Source organism: Xiphophorus couchianus, chromosome 11 (genome assembly GCF_001444195.1).
Source record: "Xiphophorus couchianus chromosome 11, X_couchianus-1.0, whole genome shotgun sequence".
Taxonomy (NCBI): Eukaryota; Metazoa; Chordata; class Actinopteri; order Cyprinodontiformes; family Poeciliidae; genus Xiphophorus; species Xiphophorus couchianus.
In genome coordinates this window covers 9903444-9925391 of record NC_040238.1, presented here as the reverse complement: position 1 = coordinate 9925391, position 21948 = coordinate 9903444, and the positions used below count along the sequence as shown (strand labels likewise).

At 38.0% G+C, this 21948-nt stretch overlaps 1 protein-coding gene across 1 annotated transcript in view; it reads right to left on the bottom strand.

The window, feature by feature from the left end:
* Window positions 1-5333: 5333 nt before the first annotated feature.
* LOC114153472 (polypeptide N-acetylgalactosaminyltransferase 10) overlaps window positions 5334-21948 on the bottom strand; it is a 99498-nt gene continuing 82883 nt past the window's right edge. Inside the window, exons 7-12 of the mRNA XM_028032045.1 lie at window positions 19482-19599; window positions 16073-16180; window positions 12094-12315; window positions 11734-11850; window positions 9497-9646; window positions 5334-8015 (exon numbers count right to left, since the gene is read on the bottom strand). Coding sequence (XP_027887846.1) covers window positions 7851-8015; window positions 9497-9646; window positions 11734-11850; window positions 12094-12315; window positions 16073-16180; window positions 19482-19599 — 880 coding nt within the window. The 3' untranslated portion in view covers window positions 5334-7850. The remainder of the gene's footprint in view (window positions 8016-9496; window positions 9647-11733; window positions 11851-12093; window positions 12316-16072; window positions 16181-19481; window positions 19600-21948) is intronic.

Genomic DNA, 21948 nt, shown 5'->3' with positions numbered 1-21948 from the left:
GAGATGTCACAGCCTCTGTCAGACTGAAGGCAAATCAGATCTGCACAATGAAGGAGAAAATTCATTACAATGTCATCTAAGGCATCTATCTAGTGACATTGGGAAACAACATTTCCATTATTTTCATTTTACTTAAATTTTTTTGTGAATTTAAAATGTTGCTTTAATAGTTATTTAAATGTATGAGAAATTGATGCTTACTGTTGTCAGAAAAGTGACAAAATATACGATTATCATGATTATCCACACATTTTCTGCATCTGCTAATGAGAAATTACTGTTAAATTACTGACATCTTACTTTATTGCACTTGTGGCAAACAAGCCGATACAGAACAGGCCTGCTTTTGGTTATCATCCCATTTATCATGCAGACAATGAGCCGTGTTGCTGTGGTGTTGAAAATATATCTAGCAGATTGAAAGGATCTGGTGTATCCCTATCCACAGATATACTTTTTTCTAAAGTGTTGTGCATTGACTGGTTTCGTCTTGGCTCTTATTTTCTTTTAACAGGAAAACTAATCTCAGCAAAGATAAGATACTGATGACTCCCAGGCCAACAGAACCCCACTTTGAAATAATCTAAAATAACCCTTTAAATGATGTGTTGGATTTCATTTTGTAAAACACACACGAGAGACGTTTCCTCCAAATATATAAACCTTTTTATTTTACAGTTTCAGCAAAATATTCTACATCTCCAGTTGCTCTGCACAGTTTGTTAAATATCTAAATACAGTTTTACAGTTTTAATCTCAGTAGAAAAAATATGGGATTTTTTTTTCCAGTTACAAAATGTACACAACATAATTCCCCCATGTAGGTGACATGCTGACACATTAAAAACTCTTAGAAAACAAGCTGTTCCGCCAATTTCCTCTAAACTTGACATCCCGGGAGAAAAAAAATCAAAAATCAAAATAATAATTTGATGTTACAGTACAGATGAATGGCACATTCACAACAGAGTTTACCCTCTAATGTTTGGAAATTACTGAGTAAGTGCCAGGAAATATTTTGTGTAGTTAGACTGCTTTTATCCTGTCATTCTGAGTCATGGCGAATTTCTGCAGTTGCATTATATTAGTTTGAAGTGTTTCACCTAAATACATGAAAAATAAAAATAAAGTGGAAGTCAATAGAGACGTGAAGGTCCAAAAGAATCCGTTTCGTGTTTAAAATGCACATCACAAGTGTAAAGAAAGAGTTCGGGGCTCAAATAAAACCTCCTGTAAACATAAAAGGATGCAGCAGTTTCATTTCCAGGAACTAATGTTCATGGAAGCTGCAGCTTTGGTCTCGGACTGAACCTCAGGAATCCTCTGAACCTGGTTTCAAAGAACTCAAATCGTCATACACTCTTAGTAATGAAACACAGACAGTAGCTGTTAGCATGAGGTTTGCATGAGAGTTGGTGGTTAATCAGAGCTTGACCAATAGAGAATTACTCAGCGAGCCTTTCCTTAAAGCTGCAGGGATAAAGGGGATTGGGGCATGTTTAGAAGGAGGAAGTCAACAAATTTGTCCAACTTTTATCCTTAAATGAGTTACTATGGTGTCTGCACCAAAACCTGAGACTAAGCGTCCAGCTCCTAAGCTTATAAATCCTTCACTGTCTGAGTTTTCAGTCAAGCTGTGCTGCTCACACTGCATTTATTTAAGTTTGTCTGCCTGCAGCTTAAGACTGGGTGTGAAGTTCTAACAGCAAGAGCAAATCACTTAATTATATGTTTTTAAGATATGAAAGAAAAGGGAATAAATCCTCAAGGAATATCACTTGAATGTCAAATGACTCAAAGTTAAATCATCTCTCCAGCTGTGGTTCTTGAACTAATGGTGCCCTGGGTGAGTCCTCCTCCTTACACATACTCATTCTTTTTCTTTTGACAAATACATTTCAGATTTTCCAAATGAAAACTGAGATTTTACATAATCTAGGATATGCTTTGTTATTTACCTGTTGTTTTCATGGACGACTCAATTACAAGAAAAAGCATGAAAATGCTATTCTCCATTTCACACATAAAATGAGGATTATATAGAGAAACATAACACATCTAACTGAGGTTTGACAATGCAGATTACACTTTGAACCAGAGATGATTTAGTTCACACCATATTCCTTTTACAAACAGAATAAATAGAAATATGCAATTAAAATACAAACTTTATTATCAGTAGCCTCTTCAAGTAGACAGCCACATTTTCATACAATGTTTGGAGGATGGCCAGGCTGATTCAACTGGTTCTGCAAGTTGCAATAAAAACCTTATCTGGTTCAACTGATCGTTTAAGTTTTTTAAATACTTGTGCCATCCCTTACAAATTGGCACCCTGGGTAATGAGCCACATTGCTAGATCAAATCAATGATTTGAGTAAGACAAGAAAAAAAACCCTCCTTGACTGTCTCATGCCTTAAATCTGATTGGAAAAATTCACAAACACAAAACAAAAGTTTGTTGATGGACAAAACAGGTTAGAACGCTGCATAAAGCAGTCATGGAACTAAAAGGCAAAACTGCAGTCAAGTCATTGCAAAAATGAGGCTACAGAAAGTGAAAAAAGGATCAAATATCTTAGAAACAGTTGCAGCTTGTTTGAAGGTATGGAATAGTTAAAATGGGGACATAACAGACCTAACAAAATAAAACAAACATTAAAAATAATGTGCACAGCTTTGCAAAAGAAGATGTTGCACACAAGATGAAGCTAATATAAGTGAACATAAGCATGTATTTTGTTGCACTAATTCAAAGACCACAGGACGGGTCAAGTACTGGAGAAAATTAAAATCATAACATGGGACAGAGGGAGTGATGGGCAAGGGGGAAAGATGAAAAGGGATTTACACGTGTGAGTGTTCAAAAGACCCCAAAAAATAAATAAATAATAAAAAAAAAATTAACTGATTACTACTGTGCAGAAATGTGGAACAGGAGAATTTATAGGATGCAAATACTAGCAGAAAACTAATTTATGACATGCAGAAAACCTGACCAATGGTGGAAAGTGTGTATTATCAGAAAAGTGCTGAGGTGATTCAAAGGTAAACATCAAGTATTGGAAAAAATAAAAAATATATATTTTCAGTATTTCTTTTCCCCAAGGTAAATCATTGACAATGGAGTGTTATTTCCAAACGTCGGCCCCATATCAGCTGCAGTAAAGAAACTCAAACCATGTACAGAAGAGTCTGTCTCTGCTTTTCAGCCTTTAAAACTTCACAAAGTGAGTCTGAGATTTTTAAACTAAACTTACTGCTTGATTGTGATCCTCTGAAAGTTTTCATTGAAAAAGTAACAAAAACAAAAAGGATACAAATCGAGGCTCCTTTGCTCAGTATGTCAGGCAGCTGAACTATCTGTCTGATTTCATATTGTCAGACACCAAACCAACAGCTGATGATCCCTATCCAGATTCTTTTTCAGTAAATCAATGATAGTCTAGTTGAGTACTTAACACTTTTTCCTTTTCAAACTAAAATATTTTGCCTCGAGTATCCACCACTCTACCAATCATTCACCTCTGTCCTGATCTGTCCAAGTGAACATTAGTTAGAGAACAGGACAGAGTCATGTGGCGTCAGGCTGAGAAAAGGTCAGACGCCTGCAGGAGTTTGGTCCCACTGGGTTGTGAGTTGGTAACCGAGCTTCTGCAGTGACTCAGTGAATCACATGTCGCACCCTAAACATCTGATGATGCACGGATATGTCCAGACATGCCGCTGGAAGGTCAGGGGCAACTTCTGAACAGACTCAGCATTTCCACCAGATTTCAACGCTCCAGATAAATTAAGTAAAACATTAAGTTTCTGAAACATTAGAAACTAGAATTTAAGAATACTCAAACATTTTTCTCTGTTTTCTTCTCATTTTTCTCTGAAGTTAAACATGACCAAACTTTTGTTGTGTTAGCTTAAGTTAGAATTGCCAAAATTATTTCTATTTCATAAATGCTAGAAAACTTGGTGAGAACAATTTTTTTAGAAATTATTTTTTTTGTAAGAAATTGACACAAGTCATACATTTTAAAACACAGCGGTCTGATGCTGACCAAACGTATGTAAACTTTTGAATTTGAGGAACGTTACAGAAAAGAATTCTAAAAAATCTTCTCACCATGTTTTCTGGTATTTAGCAAAACTTGTTCGTGTCTTTTTTATTTAAATGTACATATTTGATTTCAACATTTTCTTTGTGCTTTTTGTGGGAAGGTCTGTACTGTCAACCCGATTCCTGTGTTTAGTCCATAGATCAAAATATTCAATGTGAGAACATTCTGCTAAAACTGATGGTTCCTTTACAGAAGATTAGCACCACTGAAAGAAAAAAAAAAAAGAACTGATGTTAATTTTAAGACTTTCAACCTTTTACTCATAATTCTAACTTCTCAGGATTCCAACATTAAAGTTAGAATTCAGTTTTTTCCCCTGTGGCATTAAAACTCTTCCATATTCATCAACACACTGGATGACAAAAACAGTAAAGATCGTCTCTAAAACTAACATTTTTGCCTACGGTGGATTCTTTAATGGATATTAATATGGTTATAAGTAAGACACTAAGTTAGTACTAACATGTCAGACAATGGGTGAGCTAATGCTACTTTGTATTTTAACTACTTTTTAACCTCATGAATACTAATGCATCAAGGTGTAAAGTATATGTTTTACACTGTGTTCCAAATTATTATGCAATACCACTGGAATACCACTGTGTCATTGGCTGCTATGGGCATGAAAGGGGAGAAACTCATGGTGTGGTCACCATCCTCCTCTGACCTCAACCCTATTGAGAACCTTTGGAGTTTCCTCAAGCAGAAGATCTGAGGGTGGAATGCAGTTCATATCAAACCAGCAGCTCTGGGAAGATATTCTGACATCCTGCAAAAAAATTCAAGCAGAAACTTTCCACAAACTCACAAGTTCAATGGATCAAGAATTGTGCTGTGATATCAAAGAAGGTTCTATGTTAACATGGAACTTGGTCTGTTAAGATGTTTTTGATTGAAATATCTTTTGATTTTAGTACATGTGACCACTTAATGCTGCACATTCAAAGAATGACTGTTTGCATAATCCATAAAATGTTTAGAAAATCTGCTATGCATAATAATTTGGAACAATGCATTTTGAGTTTATTTATTTTTGAAAAAAATACTGTTCTCATGGGGAGCTTTGTTCAGTAAAATTTGATTTATACTGTAATAGTTCATGACTTGAAAATTATTCTGACCATTTGCAATGACCATTTAAGAAAATGTGAGAAAATATCACTTGCATAATAATTTGGAACACGTTGTATTTTGTAGTTCAGATGAATGATATATATGGACGCCGTTTCAGTTGTCATTGTGGTTCTATAGTTGCTAATTTAACAGAATAAATTTCCATCTTTTTTTTTTGTTTTGCTTTGTTTAAAATTCAGTTGTATTAAAGAAGAAGTGCTGAGCATATAGTAGCTTGCAGAAGCTCTAATTCTAATTATTTTACAGTGTTGCTATTTAAAAAAAATGCTAGCAATAAGTTACAACAGCCAACAGCGAACAAAGACTTCCATGCTAGCATGGTTATGTTTGTTGGGTTTCAGTTTTAAATAATTAAAGTTTATTGTTGTTAAATAATATCAGTGAACTGGATACAGAGTAGATGAGCAAAGAAAGGATGACAAATTGTAAATGATATGAAAGTGAGCCACTTCCTGCAGCCTAGAAGCAAAGCCTGACTGCCCACCGTGTGCAAAGGGCTCTGATATGAAACGGCGTCTTTTGAACGTTTGCTGTGAAAACTGCTGGCGAAGCACAACGAGTCTTTTAGAGGAATTAAAAGCCTTTTCTTGAGTGTTGCTGATTGAATAAAAGTATGAAATAGTGCAGATGCATTTTCCTGCATGAAGCACTTTTTTCTTATATATATCTGTAAAAGCTTTTTTTCCAGGTTGGTTGATGTGTTCACACACTAAAAATTGTGTGAGTTTTTATTTGTAATTCACTTCAAAGGAAAATCAAGAATAAATATTTATTTTTCAGCATCTGATCAGAACAAATCCAGCAACAACAAAAAAATGATTCTGTTTAGCTAATTGATGCATCTCTAGTTTGTACACACACAGACAATAAACCACTTGATGTGAAGAAAAAAAAACTGTAATGAAGCAAAATCATGAATTGTTTTTCCTCTGATTTACTGGATCTTGGCAAACTGAGTTAGGAAGAGTGGAGCATCCCAGAAAAACCCAAAAGGAAAACACAAACTGTATCGAGAACAAAGAAAAGAATTAAGGTGAATCTCAGAAAATAAAGAAAAATAAATTAACAGACAAAACCATCTAAAATTAGAAGGGTTAATAACCACCACCAGGTCTTTCTCTTTACCATTAAAGTACTTTGGATTGAACACAGGAGAGAATAAAGGACCAGAAACACAGCAACGTGCCATGATTAAGGTCTAAGAAAGGCTGCAGTTAACCTTTGAAGGCAGGAGAAACTATGGTAGGAAAAACAATCTCTCTAGGTTTGTGCTTTCGGAGCGCGCTAACTTCGAAAGCTTCACAGGAGTCAAGAATAAACAGCGCTGCCTTCACTACACCGCAGGTCATTTTAGCTTCATTTTAAAGTTACCGAAGCTCCACTGTGACTGCCTGAAACGCTCTCTGTCGCTGTGAACACACAAAACCTTCTGGATTCCAACGAAAGGCACTAAGATTTCTATTCAAGTTTGTCTGAATCCCAGCGCTAGCTCAGTGAGGCCATCCGGAGTAATTCAGCCAAAGTGATGAATCAGCTTGGCTGGCGGCCAATCGGGCCCCGGTCTGCCATGAATCAGCGGGCCTGCCCATCACACAGCCGGAGAACAAGACCCGCCGCTCGGCCGTCTGTGACGAGGTCGTTCCAGTGACTGAACTGGGAAGCAGCAGAGGACAGCTTGGAAACGTTTACATGTGGGGGAGATGACAGAGCATGGGGAATACATCCCAAGTTTCAACATTGGGTTTGAACTCGGCGAGGGGCAGAACAAAAAAAAACAAATATGCAACGTTCTTCTGTACCAAGCAGGACAGATCCCAACATCAGACGGCAGTCGTGTTTGAAGAAAATAGAAGGCCAACGCGGCACGGAGACAAATCTGAGAGTGACTCATGGGTAAACGTTGGGAGGGCAGAGAATAAAGGGGGGAAACGAGCTGAGCGTGTGCAGAAGGTGGCAGTCTCCTCCCCTCAGTCTCTGTCAGCTCCGCTCATGGCGTCTCTGCCTGCAGACGTAGAGGAGAACCCATTTGCTGGCTGATTCTCGGAGTGGTTCTGCCTGGCTTCACCGGGTGTCAGGATGACTTTGGCTCAGCGCGAAGCCGTCTCCCTCCCCTCCCACAAGCTCCCCCAGGGAGGTTGTCAGAGCCGGAGAGACATAAGGGGATTTAAAAAGGGAGAGAATGGAAAGGGTGGGCAAAGGTGCAGTCAAGCAGGGAGATTGAGACGGACGGAAGGGCAGAGGCACATCGTGAGGACCAGGAGGCAGGGCGAAACAAGAAATAAGGGATAAAAGGGAGAGGGAATGATGAGGAATTTCGGGTAATAACTCAAAAGCAAAACCAGGAAGTGAGACAGACCCGCTGCCAAAGCACAACACCCTTAAGTCAGTCTTACACCATTAATCAGAATAAATTCTCTCCTTTAACTTTTCTCTACAATATCCCAACTTGATTTACTTCTGGCACCTTTGCAAGAAAAAAATAACACCCTTCCACCCCCAAGCTCTAGGACAACAGGGAACGATCCCGTTCACAGCAGTAGCAGCAACGTTGGCGGCCGATTCCACGGCTGCACGAGTCCAGAGTCTCTGACCTGCACAGACTCAGTTCGTCCCGCGGTTAAAGTTCTCCAAAACTGTGCTGTTGGTTCTCTCAAACAGCCACTGTTGGCTGGGGGACGAGGGGTCACACGTGTTCATGAAGACCCGCCACTCGTTGGCATTGCTGTCCACGCAGCTGTTGCTGACGGGGTGATAGAGGCTTTTGTCCTGGAGAACGAGAAGACAGACAGATCACAGAAAGGAAGGATGGAAACAACTGATGGGTTTAACACTAGAATCCAGGTCTCACGTCTGTAATGACTATTTAAAATGTTCTTCAATTCTACAGTCTGACATATCAGGACGATGTAAAAATGACCAGTCTTTAGCATACAAGTGTGTGTTTGTAGATGAGATTAAAAGACTTCAGCATTGAGATAACAGAAGCAACTGTTGCTAGCAATAGTCTGCTAGCAACTATGACTATAAAAAACATGTTCATTACATTTTTTGCACAAAATCATTCTTAGATAATTAAATTTTAATCTGGTCAGTTCAGAATGAGCCGTTTGAGGACTCGGTCACTTTAAACCCAGCTAATCTGCTGCTGGCCACGCCCCCAACTCAACATCTACACATCTAAACTCGCCCGTAAAAATTACTGCAAACAGATACAACCGTACATCTTTGAAAAGCAGAAGTGGAGCCTCCTGCACAACCAACAAGAATGCATCAAGTGGTTTCTGGGTGGAAAGTGAACAACAAAACACTTGCTTTTTCCAGCAGCCGTTGTACAACGCATACAGCAGTAAAACCTGCTGACCAAATGAGCTGGAGCTTTGCTTGGGTTGCTAGGTGACTAGAAGGGCACCACTGACATTGCTAGGTGATGAGATGGACTCAACTCAGGTTGCTAGGTGAAAGGCAGTGGTTGCTGATTTGTGATGATACATTCTGGAAATTTTAGAAACGGCTCATTTTACGGACACCAGAAAGCATCAACTTACCGCCAGAAAAGAGCGGGCTGTTTTGTTTAGGTGCTTGGACTGGTTTCAGAAGCAGTAGAGACCCAAGTGGAAATACAAAAATGTGTAGAATATGAATTTTGCATAATATGTCCCCTTTAATAAGTAACTACTGGATAGAATGAACTCTGTGGTGTATGTGATTTTTGAACCTGTTAAAGGAGCAAATCATTTTTATTATACATTGAAGCACTAACCCAGTGGTTCCCAAAGATTTTCTGGGCTCCCCTATATATTACAATAAAATCTCCCCCAAAAAAGAAAACAAAAATGAACTGGGCACACACATCGTTCAAATCAGACATTAACCTATACACATATTTTGTTTTCAAACTACACTGAAGTTTATTTTACACTTCAGGTTGCAACAAAAGACACTACAAACCGTCTTTACAGTAAAACACTTTTGTGTAACTGTTTTTTTTTTTTTTTCATTCATTCATGCCGCTTCCCACGTCCCCCCCCCTGCAATAGCACTGCGCCCCCCTCCAGGGGGCAGGCCCCACACTTTGGGAACCACTGCACTAACCCTTTCCATCTAAAGATGGTTGTACTTTCCTTTATACCATAACTGTTGTTAATTTAGGACTCAGACTAATCGAAATAAAATATGCTGCTGTCTTACAGCATTCAACAGAAAATAGTCAGCTTCATTTTTCCAGCTCAAGAAAGACAGTAAAGTACCTTCCTATAGCGCCACAGCTGGTTCCCCCTCATGCCGTGGCAGTCGTACAGCGTGACAGGACTGTGGTGGGAAATGGCATCGAAGCAGACCTTTTTGGTGTGCATGGGGTCACCCACCCGAATGTCTTCCCTCCAGCCAAACGTGAACACCTGCAGGGAACACAGACTTCATGTTGGATCAAAAGAGACAAATCAGTGGGAATCTGTAAAAGTCGGAAAGTTCAATAACAGAGTCTCAATCACACCAGAAAGTATTGCTTTGGTTCAGCCATTCCGGCTCTCTGACCGCTTCCTCGCTTCTTTTGTAGTGAACCAAAAAAGATCTGACAAGGACATCCACTAAACGGACCTCCTGTGATTTGCAGCAAATCCATTTCTCTTTAGCGCCAAAACCGACTCGCAACCATGTCACAAATTAAACTACAATACGTCTTTGGACAAAAGCAATTAAACTGTCGAAGCCATGAAGTCGTCCAGGAAACAAAAGGGGACGTTCAATCCATTAAGGTTGTATTATGAGCTCAGTTTAAAGAGCCTTGGTGTGACACGCGAGTACAAACGCAAGCCTTCTGGGACATGGGAAGGTAATGAAGTCTTTGCCTGTATGTGGCATTCATGTGTGTTTAGCCAAGGATGATGATTAATAGAGACAAAAACAGTGGTGCAATCTATGGGGACAAACCTTCAATCCTCTGTAATGCCACTTTGAAATAAAAACATTTGAGGTGAGAGTGACAGTAAGGTTTATTATAAGGATCTGGTCAGATTAATGCAACTCAATAACACCATGATATAAATAAAGCTGAAAGAATTATAGATCCATGAGTACAACTTGCAATATGTCCCAACAGATTTGTTCATTATGTGAGATATAAAAAGGTGCATTTTGAACTGGCCATCAGAAAAATATGATAATTTGTAATGCAATCAGGAATCCTGATTTGTTCAACTCAGCAAACCAAGAAGATCTGCTGCCTGACTGATAAAAATCACTTTATGAGGAGGATAAAGGTCACAATAGAATAACAGCTGCATATATAGAGACATCTGAAGCAGATGTTCTCTGTCTTTATCCAAATGAATGTTTGGTCAATTAACTAATTGAACTACAGTGATAAGGAAGTCTTAAGCTGTTGAGGTACAGTCGCAGGGAGGCGAACATGGCAGAGATAAGAAAATTAATTACCTGCAGCAAATGGGATGAGAGAGCAGAGGCAGCTTAAAGTTCCCTTGAAATAACTTAAATATACTTAGTCACTGTTAGACAGAAATGATCAAGAAGTCTGATATAAATGCTGACCAATAAGAAGTAGACTACTTTTTTGTTATTATAACAAATATATTACACCATATGAACTAGAGATATCATATCAAATCCACTGATAAAGACCCAAAATAAGATATTCAGTAATTATCAGAGATAATCAGTTTAATTTTATCCTGATTAAAAAAAATAAACAGCAAACATTTTCTTATTTTACCATATTATAAATATGGGGTATAAATACAAACCTGGTCAAAACCTCCCATTCTAATGAGACTACGTATTATATGGAGTGATCAGATGCAGTTTTATTTTTTGCAAAATTATCTCTTCGCATAATGTTTTTTATTTTTTTTAAAAACTAAAAACTTTCTCTCAATGTTTTATTACGGGTGAAGCTGTGAGAGTCCAGCTGATATTACCTGGTCTAATCCACAAACTGAAAGTTGTACAGGTTGTACAGTTGTACAGAAATGTGTATCTGCATATTTGCAGTGTCTTTTTGTGTCAGCAGTGAAAAAAGTTCCACCACCAAAAATGCGTGGCTGTTTAAAAGTTTTCCTTCAGGCTTCAGGACTGAAAGCACTGCAGGATATTGCTGCCAGCCGTGCAGAGCTTGTTCAATATTGGCATTACGGGTGTTAGAACATCTTCTACGCCCATAGCAATGTCTTCCAATAATCAAGAAAATATAAATATTTGGCCAGATTTTTAAGGTGAAGAAACAAGAGTTACAAACTGATCAATCCCACATTCTAACAGGACAAGGATAGCTAGAACTGGGTGCAGGAGGTAAAATTCACTACCATCCAGCTTGACACAGATAAGGTAAAATGATTGGAAACATTGATTAACCTGACTACATTGGACAGATTTGCAAATAAAACTGTTTAGGAACTATTTTAAATGATTCAATGAGCCATATAAACACATAGAAAATATAAACCAGTAAAATATGTCGGCTAATTCTTACCTGTCCGTGACTCCAGCTAACATCAACTCGGCCCTTCACACAGTTCTCCAGTCGTATTGGACTTCCGGAAATAAAGTGTTTGCTCTCCATGCACAGTCCACTGGCCACGTTACGGACCTGCAGTAATAATGAAACAAAAACTGTCACAAGCAAGACTTTAATCTGCAACAGTTCAAAATGCCCAATCACATGTACTCAATATTAGATTATTAGTGGTGTTAGAAGTAGTGAACAGAATGAGAAATACATCATTCTGGTAAGGAAGGATAACATTCTGGTAAGTCAGGCAAACTAGCTTATAATTCAGTGTAGATTTCTTCGTCCTTTAGTCAACAAATCCATGAGTGGGATAAACTGTACCTCTCCCCACGCGGCAGCAGGGGGCTCCACCGGCGGGTAGTGTTTAGGCAGATCCCAGGCCACCTCATTCATGAACCACTTGAAGTTCTTGCAGTTGAGTTTGTTGCGCAGCTCCTTTTGTGTTGTGACGTCTCCGGCCGACAGGTGGCGGTACTCGGGCCGGCGCTGGTAGATGTACTCGGCATACTCGTCCATCCACACCTCTGCTACACGCTTCAGGTTCTGGAATTAAAAACAGTGTAATATTATTCTGGGGATCTTGGTATAGGTCAGATTATTGTTCTTGTTGTGTCAAATTCAACAAGGAAATCATTTGTGGTCAATAAAACAAATGTTTATATTTTTATAGTACCATTTATATTTCACTTTTTTTTTTGCATGAAACAAAACTTTTAAAATCCTCTAAAGGTTAGTCTCAGTTCTCCATAACACACCGAGCACCTGCAGGCAGAGGTACCAAAATTACTAGCAAAAATACATAAATACAATGGAAACTTCCATGCATGCCTCTTCCAATGTGGTTTCATTCGGAAACTTTTGTAAAGTAAGAACTACAGCTAAAGGTAATTTTCAGTTTTTAATCTGTATGCAGTAATTGTTCCATAGATAAATTAGAGATTAAACTAATTTGTCATTCAGTGAAATACGCATTTGAGCCCAAATGATTAGTTTAATTAATCGATCATCCTTTCAGCCCTAAAATTAGTATTAAACAAACCGAACAACTACAGCTGTTGCACGTTTGACACATTTTTAAAATGAGCCGTAAATGCACAGGTGAGAATAAATCTCTTGCACAATAGGAAATCCAAGCATTTGAAGCCTTGTGGGTGTAAAAGCTTATTGAGACGAGCGGCTCCTGAAGTGTGTTTGCAGGTCTGGGAGAACACGCTGGAACGTTAGAGCTACGAATGATGAAAGGAAGAATAATCTGGGTTCAGCGCGGCTCCCAGGGAGGAAAAAGCGCATCTCCTTCAGCCTTCAGAGGTACAGATGTTTTGGGAAAGCGCTTCCAGCCACACACAAAGCCCCTCAGCACGGCTCATTGCCTGCAGCGAAACTAAAGCTCCGAGCTTCTTCAGGTGAATTTGAGTGCAGCGGCTGGTTTTCCCGGCAGGCTGAGTGCATTCAGAGAGTCCTGGGATCCTCTGATCCACACAGGACCCAGACTGCCAGGGAAGTTGTCTTTTTATTCAGAACCACAGCACCTGCTGAAGGGACTTCCTGCTTCTCCCTGGCAAGCAGGTTATGAGAGAATTACAGGAGAAAGACGATTCCTCTCCGAGAAATGCTGAGAAAGCTTTATAGTGAAATAGGATGAAAACCCCCCCACCTCCAAACATTTCATTAAAAGATGCTCCAGGAGGGGGAAGACACAAATATTAGCGGTGCCCTGATTGCAGTTTCCCAGCTGATCAGAAAAGTCTGACCTACCGATTCTGTTTCTGGTCGATGCTGATTTTCTTCTCTGAAATGTAGCAAGAAAGTTGCTGAATTGGCAACAGTGGGGTGACAACTAAAAACCCGCAGATAATCCCGGTACGTGGATCTGTCAGTCCAACCTTTTTCACCGCAGAGCAAAAGAAGACAGTGATTGACTTTTAGATTTTTGCCGATGAAAATAAGATCAGCTTCACATGTAAATATCGACCAAGTAAGATCTCCCAAAATTAAGACAATCTGGGCCTAAAACACTTTTTCTTTCTTTTGTAATGCTATTATTACTTGAATGTGTCTTTAAAATTACCAGAACATACATCAAGTCAAGCAAAAACTAAACAGAAAGAGTGTGTAAACACACTTTCTAAAATGATCTAAGAGGAAAACTTGAAAGACATTGTGAAGTTGTTTATGCATCTCTAATATGTTTCATCTTCTATTCAGTAACATTTTAAGTGCGACTGGTAGAGTTCATAACTGTTACTTTTTCTCGCAATGCTTGTTAGACACCAGTTGTTTCAGATGCTGTTGTGTCCCATTGTTCTTGAATATGCTTTTTATTTACCACAAAATCATTAGGTTTTTATTTCATGAATACTAAATAAATTCTCACACGCTGAGCGACTGAAGGGAGACTAACCCAGCAGCTCTCCACTGTGTTTCTAAAGTATGCCGAATGTGGTTTTTCATTGTCTTGATGGGAAACGCATGAGCCAGATGTGTCCTTGATGTGTCCTCTAAAATATCTGCTGGACGTCTCTTCTCTAATGCTGCCCTTGCAGAAGTGGAAATCTGCCTGGCCATCACAGAGCCTGGCACTGGGACTGACAACAGGCTGGACAACCTTTTTCCTCCTTGGACTGGAACACATGGCATCACTTTACTTACAGAAATTATGTTTTTCCATCAATAGTTTCATCAAGTCAACATAAACGCTTTTTATGCATGACGAAATCTGAAGTGTCTCTGGAATGAATATAAATCTATATTACAGTGTTGGATAATGGCTTAACACATTTAATTCCATGTTGATGTGTTTTCCTTAACTATTAATAATTAATTAGACTTGCTGCAGAGTCGTGTCAGTGACTGGTTTGAAACCTTGGCCTTTAAAAATACTCAAACTTCATCATGTTCTTTTATTTAACAAAGTTGTTATCCCATCAATCTGTTTTTGAGGCACAGTTTTCTGAATCTTGACTTGTTTTTAAAAGCACACAAAATACTTTCACTGCTTTTGAGACAAATTTTGAAAATCTCTCTTAAACCGTCTCTAGCCAGGGATCATTTTTGACTCGCGTTTATTTTGTTATTTGCAAACGAAAACTTGAGCTAATAACACAAAGAATTAAATACTTTAAATCAATTCTCTTGTGCCATTATGGACAAGTAACATTTGCACCGTTTACACAAATTTCTGCACGAATGAACTTTTTACACCTTGCTGCAGCTCCAGATGTCGGCTCTGTTTGATCAGCATTCAGGCTGTTCCATCCAGACACAGCAGAGGTTCAGTCATGCATTCAGCAGAGCACAACACAAAAAAGTGTCTGAATGAGTCATGCATAGTGAAGAATATTCCAATTCAGGCCAGATGAACATTTCTCAACACACTGCAGTCAGCGTCATGTGAGCTAATTATTAGAAAATATTAGGTTGCAGATTATAAACGGAGAGGTTTTGACGCATTTTAGAGCTAAAAGCTGAAGCACATCGCTGTTACAAAATACCCAATCCCAATATACATTTCCTACTATGTTTCAAGGTTTAGCATAAATCAGAAATGAACAAACTGCCCTGGCCTCTCTCAATAAGCAATAAATCAATAAATCATATATTAAAATGGGGTGGATAATTTCCTTTTGCACGATTTGTCTTTTTTTTTTTATGTTCTCTTTATTTCTACCAAAAACTGTGACAAATTGCATTTTTTTAACAACTGCAAAAGTTCTTAAAGTTTTCCATTTGTAAAACTCTGGTCTGAAAACTACAATTAACAACATAAAAGCTATTTTTCTACTTTTTGCAATCCATCCATTTTAATGTATGTGAAGCATTATTAACTAAAACTCCACAGGTAGCAGAATTTAGAAAAGTACCATGTTTCTGAGTTTAAAACTTTAAACCTTTACCATAAAAATGGCACCAAGTCTCAAAACGTTTTTGCCACGGGAAATCTAAAACTAAATCCCTCCTACATCCTCCTACACCTTTTGAACCTCTGTAGAGTTTAACTTTTCATTTTTATCCATTTGAAAATATATGTATATATGTTTATATTAGTGTTCTTTAACCGAAGCAGCTTTGGTTGCTGCAAAAGCAGAATGCACAAAATAATAACATTTATTTTCTTTAAATTTTCAAAGGGCAGCATTTGTAGACAAACATTCCACTGCTGGACTTTATGTCCAACATTGGATTATGATATCGACATAAACAAAGCCTAAACACACAGCTGAAGATTAAAAACACACTGTCTAAACAGAGCTCTCTGTTTATCTGTTGACATCAACGTGTCATTAAATGATGTAGATCTTACCCTGGCCAGGCTGACGCCTCCTGGAACCTTATATGGGACGTATTTCCTGTAGATATGTCCCACCCGGGAGCAGGGGATGTCCTCCATCCGACCGCCACACATCCACACCTACAGTGACATGACGAGAGGGGGAGTCAGCAGAGATCCGTATCAGAAAATGTTGTTTTGGACTCGGCTTTATTTGTGCATCAGATTAGAAAAGGTGAACAGATCAGAGATGAAAGACTAAACAGCACCGCAGAACAAAAAGAAAAGTTAACTGGGGTCAAATTCAAAAGAATAGATTAGCAGGACCAGAAGGTGACTGCATGGTGTGATGGAGCAGAATGTTGGCAGCATGAGATTTCTACGAATCTCAATGTGTGATTCCGGTGTTATTGTAAGGGAACCCTCCAATTACACACACAGCTTATGAAGAAAAGTTACTTGTGCTTAGAAGAATTGGAGTCTAGAAATGGAACACTAATTGAGAGAAAAAGAGGCAGCCTTGAAATGCACACTGAGGGAAATATGAATTTCAGCAGCAGGGACTGGCTGATGAATTAGTTTAAAAAAACTGTAAACTGTCAAACCATGTGAAAACCATCAGACAGGAAAAAAACAAAAACGTTACAGTAACTACAAATGTCTGTATACAGGCATTTTTCTGTTTATTCTTCAATTCTACCTTTTGGTGGCGTTCAAGATAATGCATTTCTCCTACAGGATGTAACGTAACATTTGAATGAAAATGCTGTGACTTTAATAACTGTGTTTTATAAAAAGGGCTTCTTTCATTCATATGAAGATTAAAATTCAACCAAAATTTGCTAAAAAATTATTAACTCATGATTCATTACATAGAAAGCCATGCATTTCTTAGTTTTTAATTGCATCCCAGCTTTACTTCTTAAAGTGCTGTTTATACACTGGAATAGCAACATGTGTTTCTCAGCTCTGCAATAATGTTTAAACTCAATATAGGATACTTCTCATCTTTTTTTTCTAAACTGTTCATTTCAAGCCCTTTGCTAACACTGGGTGATCAAAGAAGATGCTTCACTGGGCCACAGAACTACAGGGTCCCAGTTGGCACAAATCAAAATCAGCTCAGTCTGTGAATCTGTAGGGATTATTTATTAGGTTGCCCTTTACAATTTTTGCCAACAAATGTACAAATGTAACACTTTGAGTATCTCAAAGCTACGATGCTACCAGAATTCCAAAACCGTAAAGGAATTGCTGGAGCATTTTTTACCCATGGCAGCATATCTTTGCACAACACAGGTTCGGTATTCGCTGATTGATCGATTCGTGGATTTTCCGTAGATTGTGACAGTACCCCAAGAATGGAGATAAGGAAACTGTATATTAGCTTCGTTGGTAATACCAAGATAGTTAACCACTGAGTTTATTAATGTATATTAAGATATGTTAACAGGTGGCTTTAAGAATTTTTAGAAATGGTCTCAAATATTTGTGGCTTTTAACCATCTCAGGATGGTTGTGGTTTTTAACATCTGTGAACACCAGGGGTCCACTTTAGTGTGATGGTGTTTTAACATTAAAAGCCATTGTGTGTATGTGGTGCATTATAAACACACCTTTGGAGCAGGTCTTTATTAGGACATGTTGCAGCCACTTCAGATCTGAAGCCAACATGCTGACATGATCATTTCTAATAACTTAAACCCTTAGAGATTCTGTAACAATGTAATATTGTGAACCTTGTCCAAGCCCATCAGTATTGCTTAAATTGTCTTTTTTATGTTGAACTTGCAATAAAAAAAGCAAGTGTTGCATCTTTAATCCAATAAAGTAGGGTTAAAAATCTATATATAATCTTATTACATTTCACAAATGAGCAAGCAGTTTAGGCTGCAGAGCCAAAAGTTAATGGAAAAATAACAATAAAACAGCACAAAATGACCGGTCATTGGCAAATGCAATACTCTCTTGAAGCTTAGATTCTTACTTAGGACAACATATCAAATGTAGAACCTCACAAATGAATCTATTTTTTTAAAAGAAAAATCTCTATTCTCTTCTCAATCTCACTTACATCTTAAAAGTGGATTGAACGGAAGGAAAAAGCCTAGCTTAGTCATGTTTCTTTGAGATTGTGCTTGAGTGGATTACACAAATTTCATTCAAAAGTAAATCATTTGCAGTAATGTAAGTTTTGTGCATGTTGAGTCAATTTCATTCAATTCCAATAAGCAGCAAATCATCAAAGAGGCAAACATTAGAATGAAGAAGCAACAGAAATTCAAAGACGTCTGACAGCAAATTACATTTTTGACAAAAGGTTTCTACTCCATAAATGCACAATGTAGTTTAAAGAACAACCACAACAGCATCACACTGCGGCATATGTCCAATCAAATCCACCTTCTCAGCCGTGGCCTTTGTGCTTAATTGAGTGAGACGACAAAAGTCCTTACTCGCTCGAAGTATAATTGAATTATTGTGACGGGCCGTTGTGTCTGTTTGTCCGGAGCTCACTGACAGAGGCAGCCAAGATGAGTCGCAAGCAGTTACAGAATAATTCATGCTGAAGCGCCAGACAAAAACATAATCTAATATGGAACTCAGAGCATGATTAATGTGGAAGCTCGTCCATGCGATGCTTTGTACTCCAGTCAAGAGCAGAAATCACAACAAGGAACGCTGCGTGCTGCTCAACAAGTCTTAAAGGTTTTTTATGAGATGTGGATGAAATGCTTAAATATTCTACAAAAGAGATTCACTTCGTAGAGCTGTTTAGCAAAACTTGTGTGAAAAGATTAAACCAATAACAGCTAAACATAAACGATGCTATAAATGCTTCTCAGACTGGATGGGAAGCCATTCCAAAAACATACTTTCATTAAGAGAAAGAGAGGGAGAAAGAGAGGGGACACTTCCTAATGCCCCTATTTTCCTCAAATTTGTGGTACTGGCACCTTTAACCGCCACCGAGTTGCAAATCAAGCTTAAAGCTTCCTTCGAATTATTGGCTTTCCTTTTCAATTTGGCATGCAACCAAAATAGCTCCAAAGTAATGCTGCGAGCTTTGGCTTCACCACTAATTTCCTGATGTTTATGTCTGTAGACATTCATTAAAATTCAGTCAGTCCAAGGATATAAGTTAAGTGCCTTGAGATAAACACTTGATGCCATTTAAGCTAATTCAGGGCCCACAAATGGTGGAACATGACATGAAAACTGATAGATGTTTCACGTTTTTACCATTATCATTGACTCATTTTTAGATGACTGAAAAGAAACCATTACACAGAACAGACGCTCACAGCCCAGATAATAGGAAAAAGGTAATTATGTAAATTGTGACAGGCATAAGTACACTGTCACTGCTTCTCAACATAAAATATATTCAGTATTTGTCCACACCGCTAAAGCGGCTCTTTGGAACTATATTTCTATTTACCTTGAAGGAGATCTCATACTGTTCTCCTCCCCAGATCTCCAGGCCGGTGTCGTATCCTCCCAGCTCCCAGAACCACTTCCTGTCCACAGCGAACAGTCCACCTGCCATCACCGGAGACCTGGAAGATGAAGACAGCTGACAGTCAGATAAAACAATACAAATACAAAAAGAAAGCAAAAGAAATACTTAAAAAAAAAAAAAAAGGTAATAGCTATTTCCTTTTACATTTTTTAGCATTTTTTGCATTCAAGTATAAATAATTACTCTAAACTGAGTAGATTATTGAATGTAGGGATGATTTGTTGTTACTATGCCAAGAGAAATACTAAAATAAATTGGGATAGGAGTAAATGCCACCAGTGGAGAAAGAAAAACAAACCTGCTTTAATATTTTCCCATAAGATATATGTTCCTAGTCCCCTTCAATAGCACAATAACACCATTTTGTCAAATTTCTATCAGTGATTCACCAGTCCTGTATTGACTTCATCCAACACTGGGGAATGTGGTTAAAAGGTCCCAGGCCTCAAGGGACACAAAGGCTACGGTCACACAACAGGTCTAGATGCTCAATTCCCATTTATTTATTTTTTTGCTGAAATCCAATATTTTTTTCTTGCATTTATGCTGCTAATTAAACCCAACCTTGTGAATGGTTTACATCCCCAAAGTGAAGAAGAAGAATGTTGACGTCACACAGCAGCGCACTGCTTATGGAAGTAATGACGGATGCCGCTGTCTATAGATCGCTTTTAAAGCTTATTCATTAATGGGAGCTGACTTTATTGTCACAAAATCATAAGTCGAAGGAAGCTAATAAAAGGAAGTAAAACTATAGCAAAGACCTACTGTCTTTGACTGAAACAACTGTAGAGAAATCTGTTTGGATGTGTAGTCGGAACCAAGAGTGGTGGGACTTCTTTCAATATTTCATAATTGTGACGCATGTCTAACATCAATGACATGAGAGTTGGATAAAATGTGGCACGACTGTTCAGACTGCAGAGGCTTTAAAAACAATCAGACATGCACATACATTTGTACCACATATGGAAGTGGCAAAGATCAGCTTTTCTCTGGGTGAAAAAACTCGGAATTGGGCCATTCAGAGAAAAAAGTTTAAAAAAAGTCTAACATAGGTCGCATTTGGGCATAAAAGCAGATTTGGGACACATTTAAATGAGCAGTATGTTTGCCCTGGAGTTTCCTATCAGTAAAATGCAACTGAAAATAATAAAAAAAAGAATGTTATGGATGTATGAGACATGTTTCCTGATTGTTGATGAAGCTTTCAAGGTTTCCATAGGACACCAAGTCAGACTAATGCATCTCTCTTATTTTTAGAGTTTATGTGATGTATGAGAAATTGTGTACTCTAAAATGTTTCTTTAAAACTCAGCTCATCCAATGTAGTGCTTCAGAATGTGTTTTCTTAATAGCACAGCTCCTATCCAAAGTGCAGTCATTGGAAATAAATTGTGGTTTCTTTGATGAGAAATTTTAAAAGCTTTCTGCTTGTCTGAGCAGTGTATCTTGTTATCTTTTCTATTACAAAATGGAACAGAAGAAAAAAAAATCTATAAGGTCTTTTCTTATTTTCTACTTTTACCCTAAACTGGAGAGATTTTTTAAGTAATCCCACAGTTTTCATTACTTGTATAATGGTGATATGGATCATGTCACTGGTTTTGATCAATAGAGACATTCCTCTCCTTGATAGAAAAAGTAGTGGTTAATTTTGCCATGAGTAGAAGTGAAGTAAGAGCATAGATTCTTGATTTTAGGGTCTATCTGGGAAATTTAAAGTGTTGTTGAAAGTGAGGTGAATCTAAAATATTTGAAAGAAAACGCAGCTTGGGAAGCTGAAATAACTAGATGCAATACTACCTGATTTGCACCATTTTCCTTGGTGCTGATTGGTTATAACATCAAGAGCGGGAGATGAGGAAAACTGTGCTAGCTTCTGCTCACACAGTTTCCACTGATCATATTAATGCATTTTGAGGTATATTCGGTGTTTGAACAATTATATTAGTTTACAGCATTTTCAGAGGGCATCTGAAGTATTGGCAGATTTCAGCTCCCTAATATACTTGTGTATATACAGTATATGTATACATCCTATATACATACACGACATATGTGGCAAATGGAAAGGAAAACACTCTTAGCATCCCAGGATATTCATAAAATCCTAAAACTATGCACATTTAAATAGGAGGTATTATGTAGTGCAATCATTTAAGTAGAAATTGAGGCTCTTAAATGATATTATATGTAATTAAAAAATATTTATTAGGGTTTGCTAACTGCTAATTAGAACTTTAAAGAAGTGCTGCTCATGTTCAGAAGCTAAGACCATTAGGTCTGACTCAGTAACACCCAATTAAAAAAAAAACCTGGAACCAATAAGAATTTAGTCAAACAATGTTCTTCAGATGTACGCACGGTGGGAACAGTCTCTTTT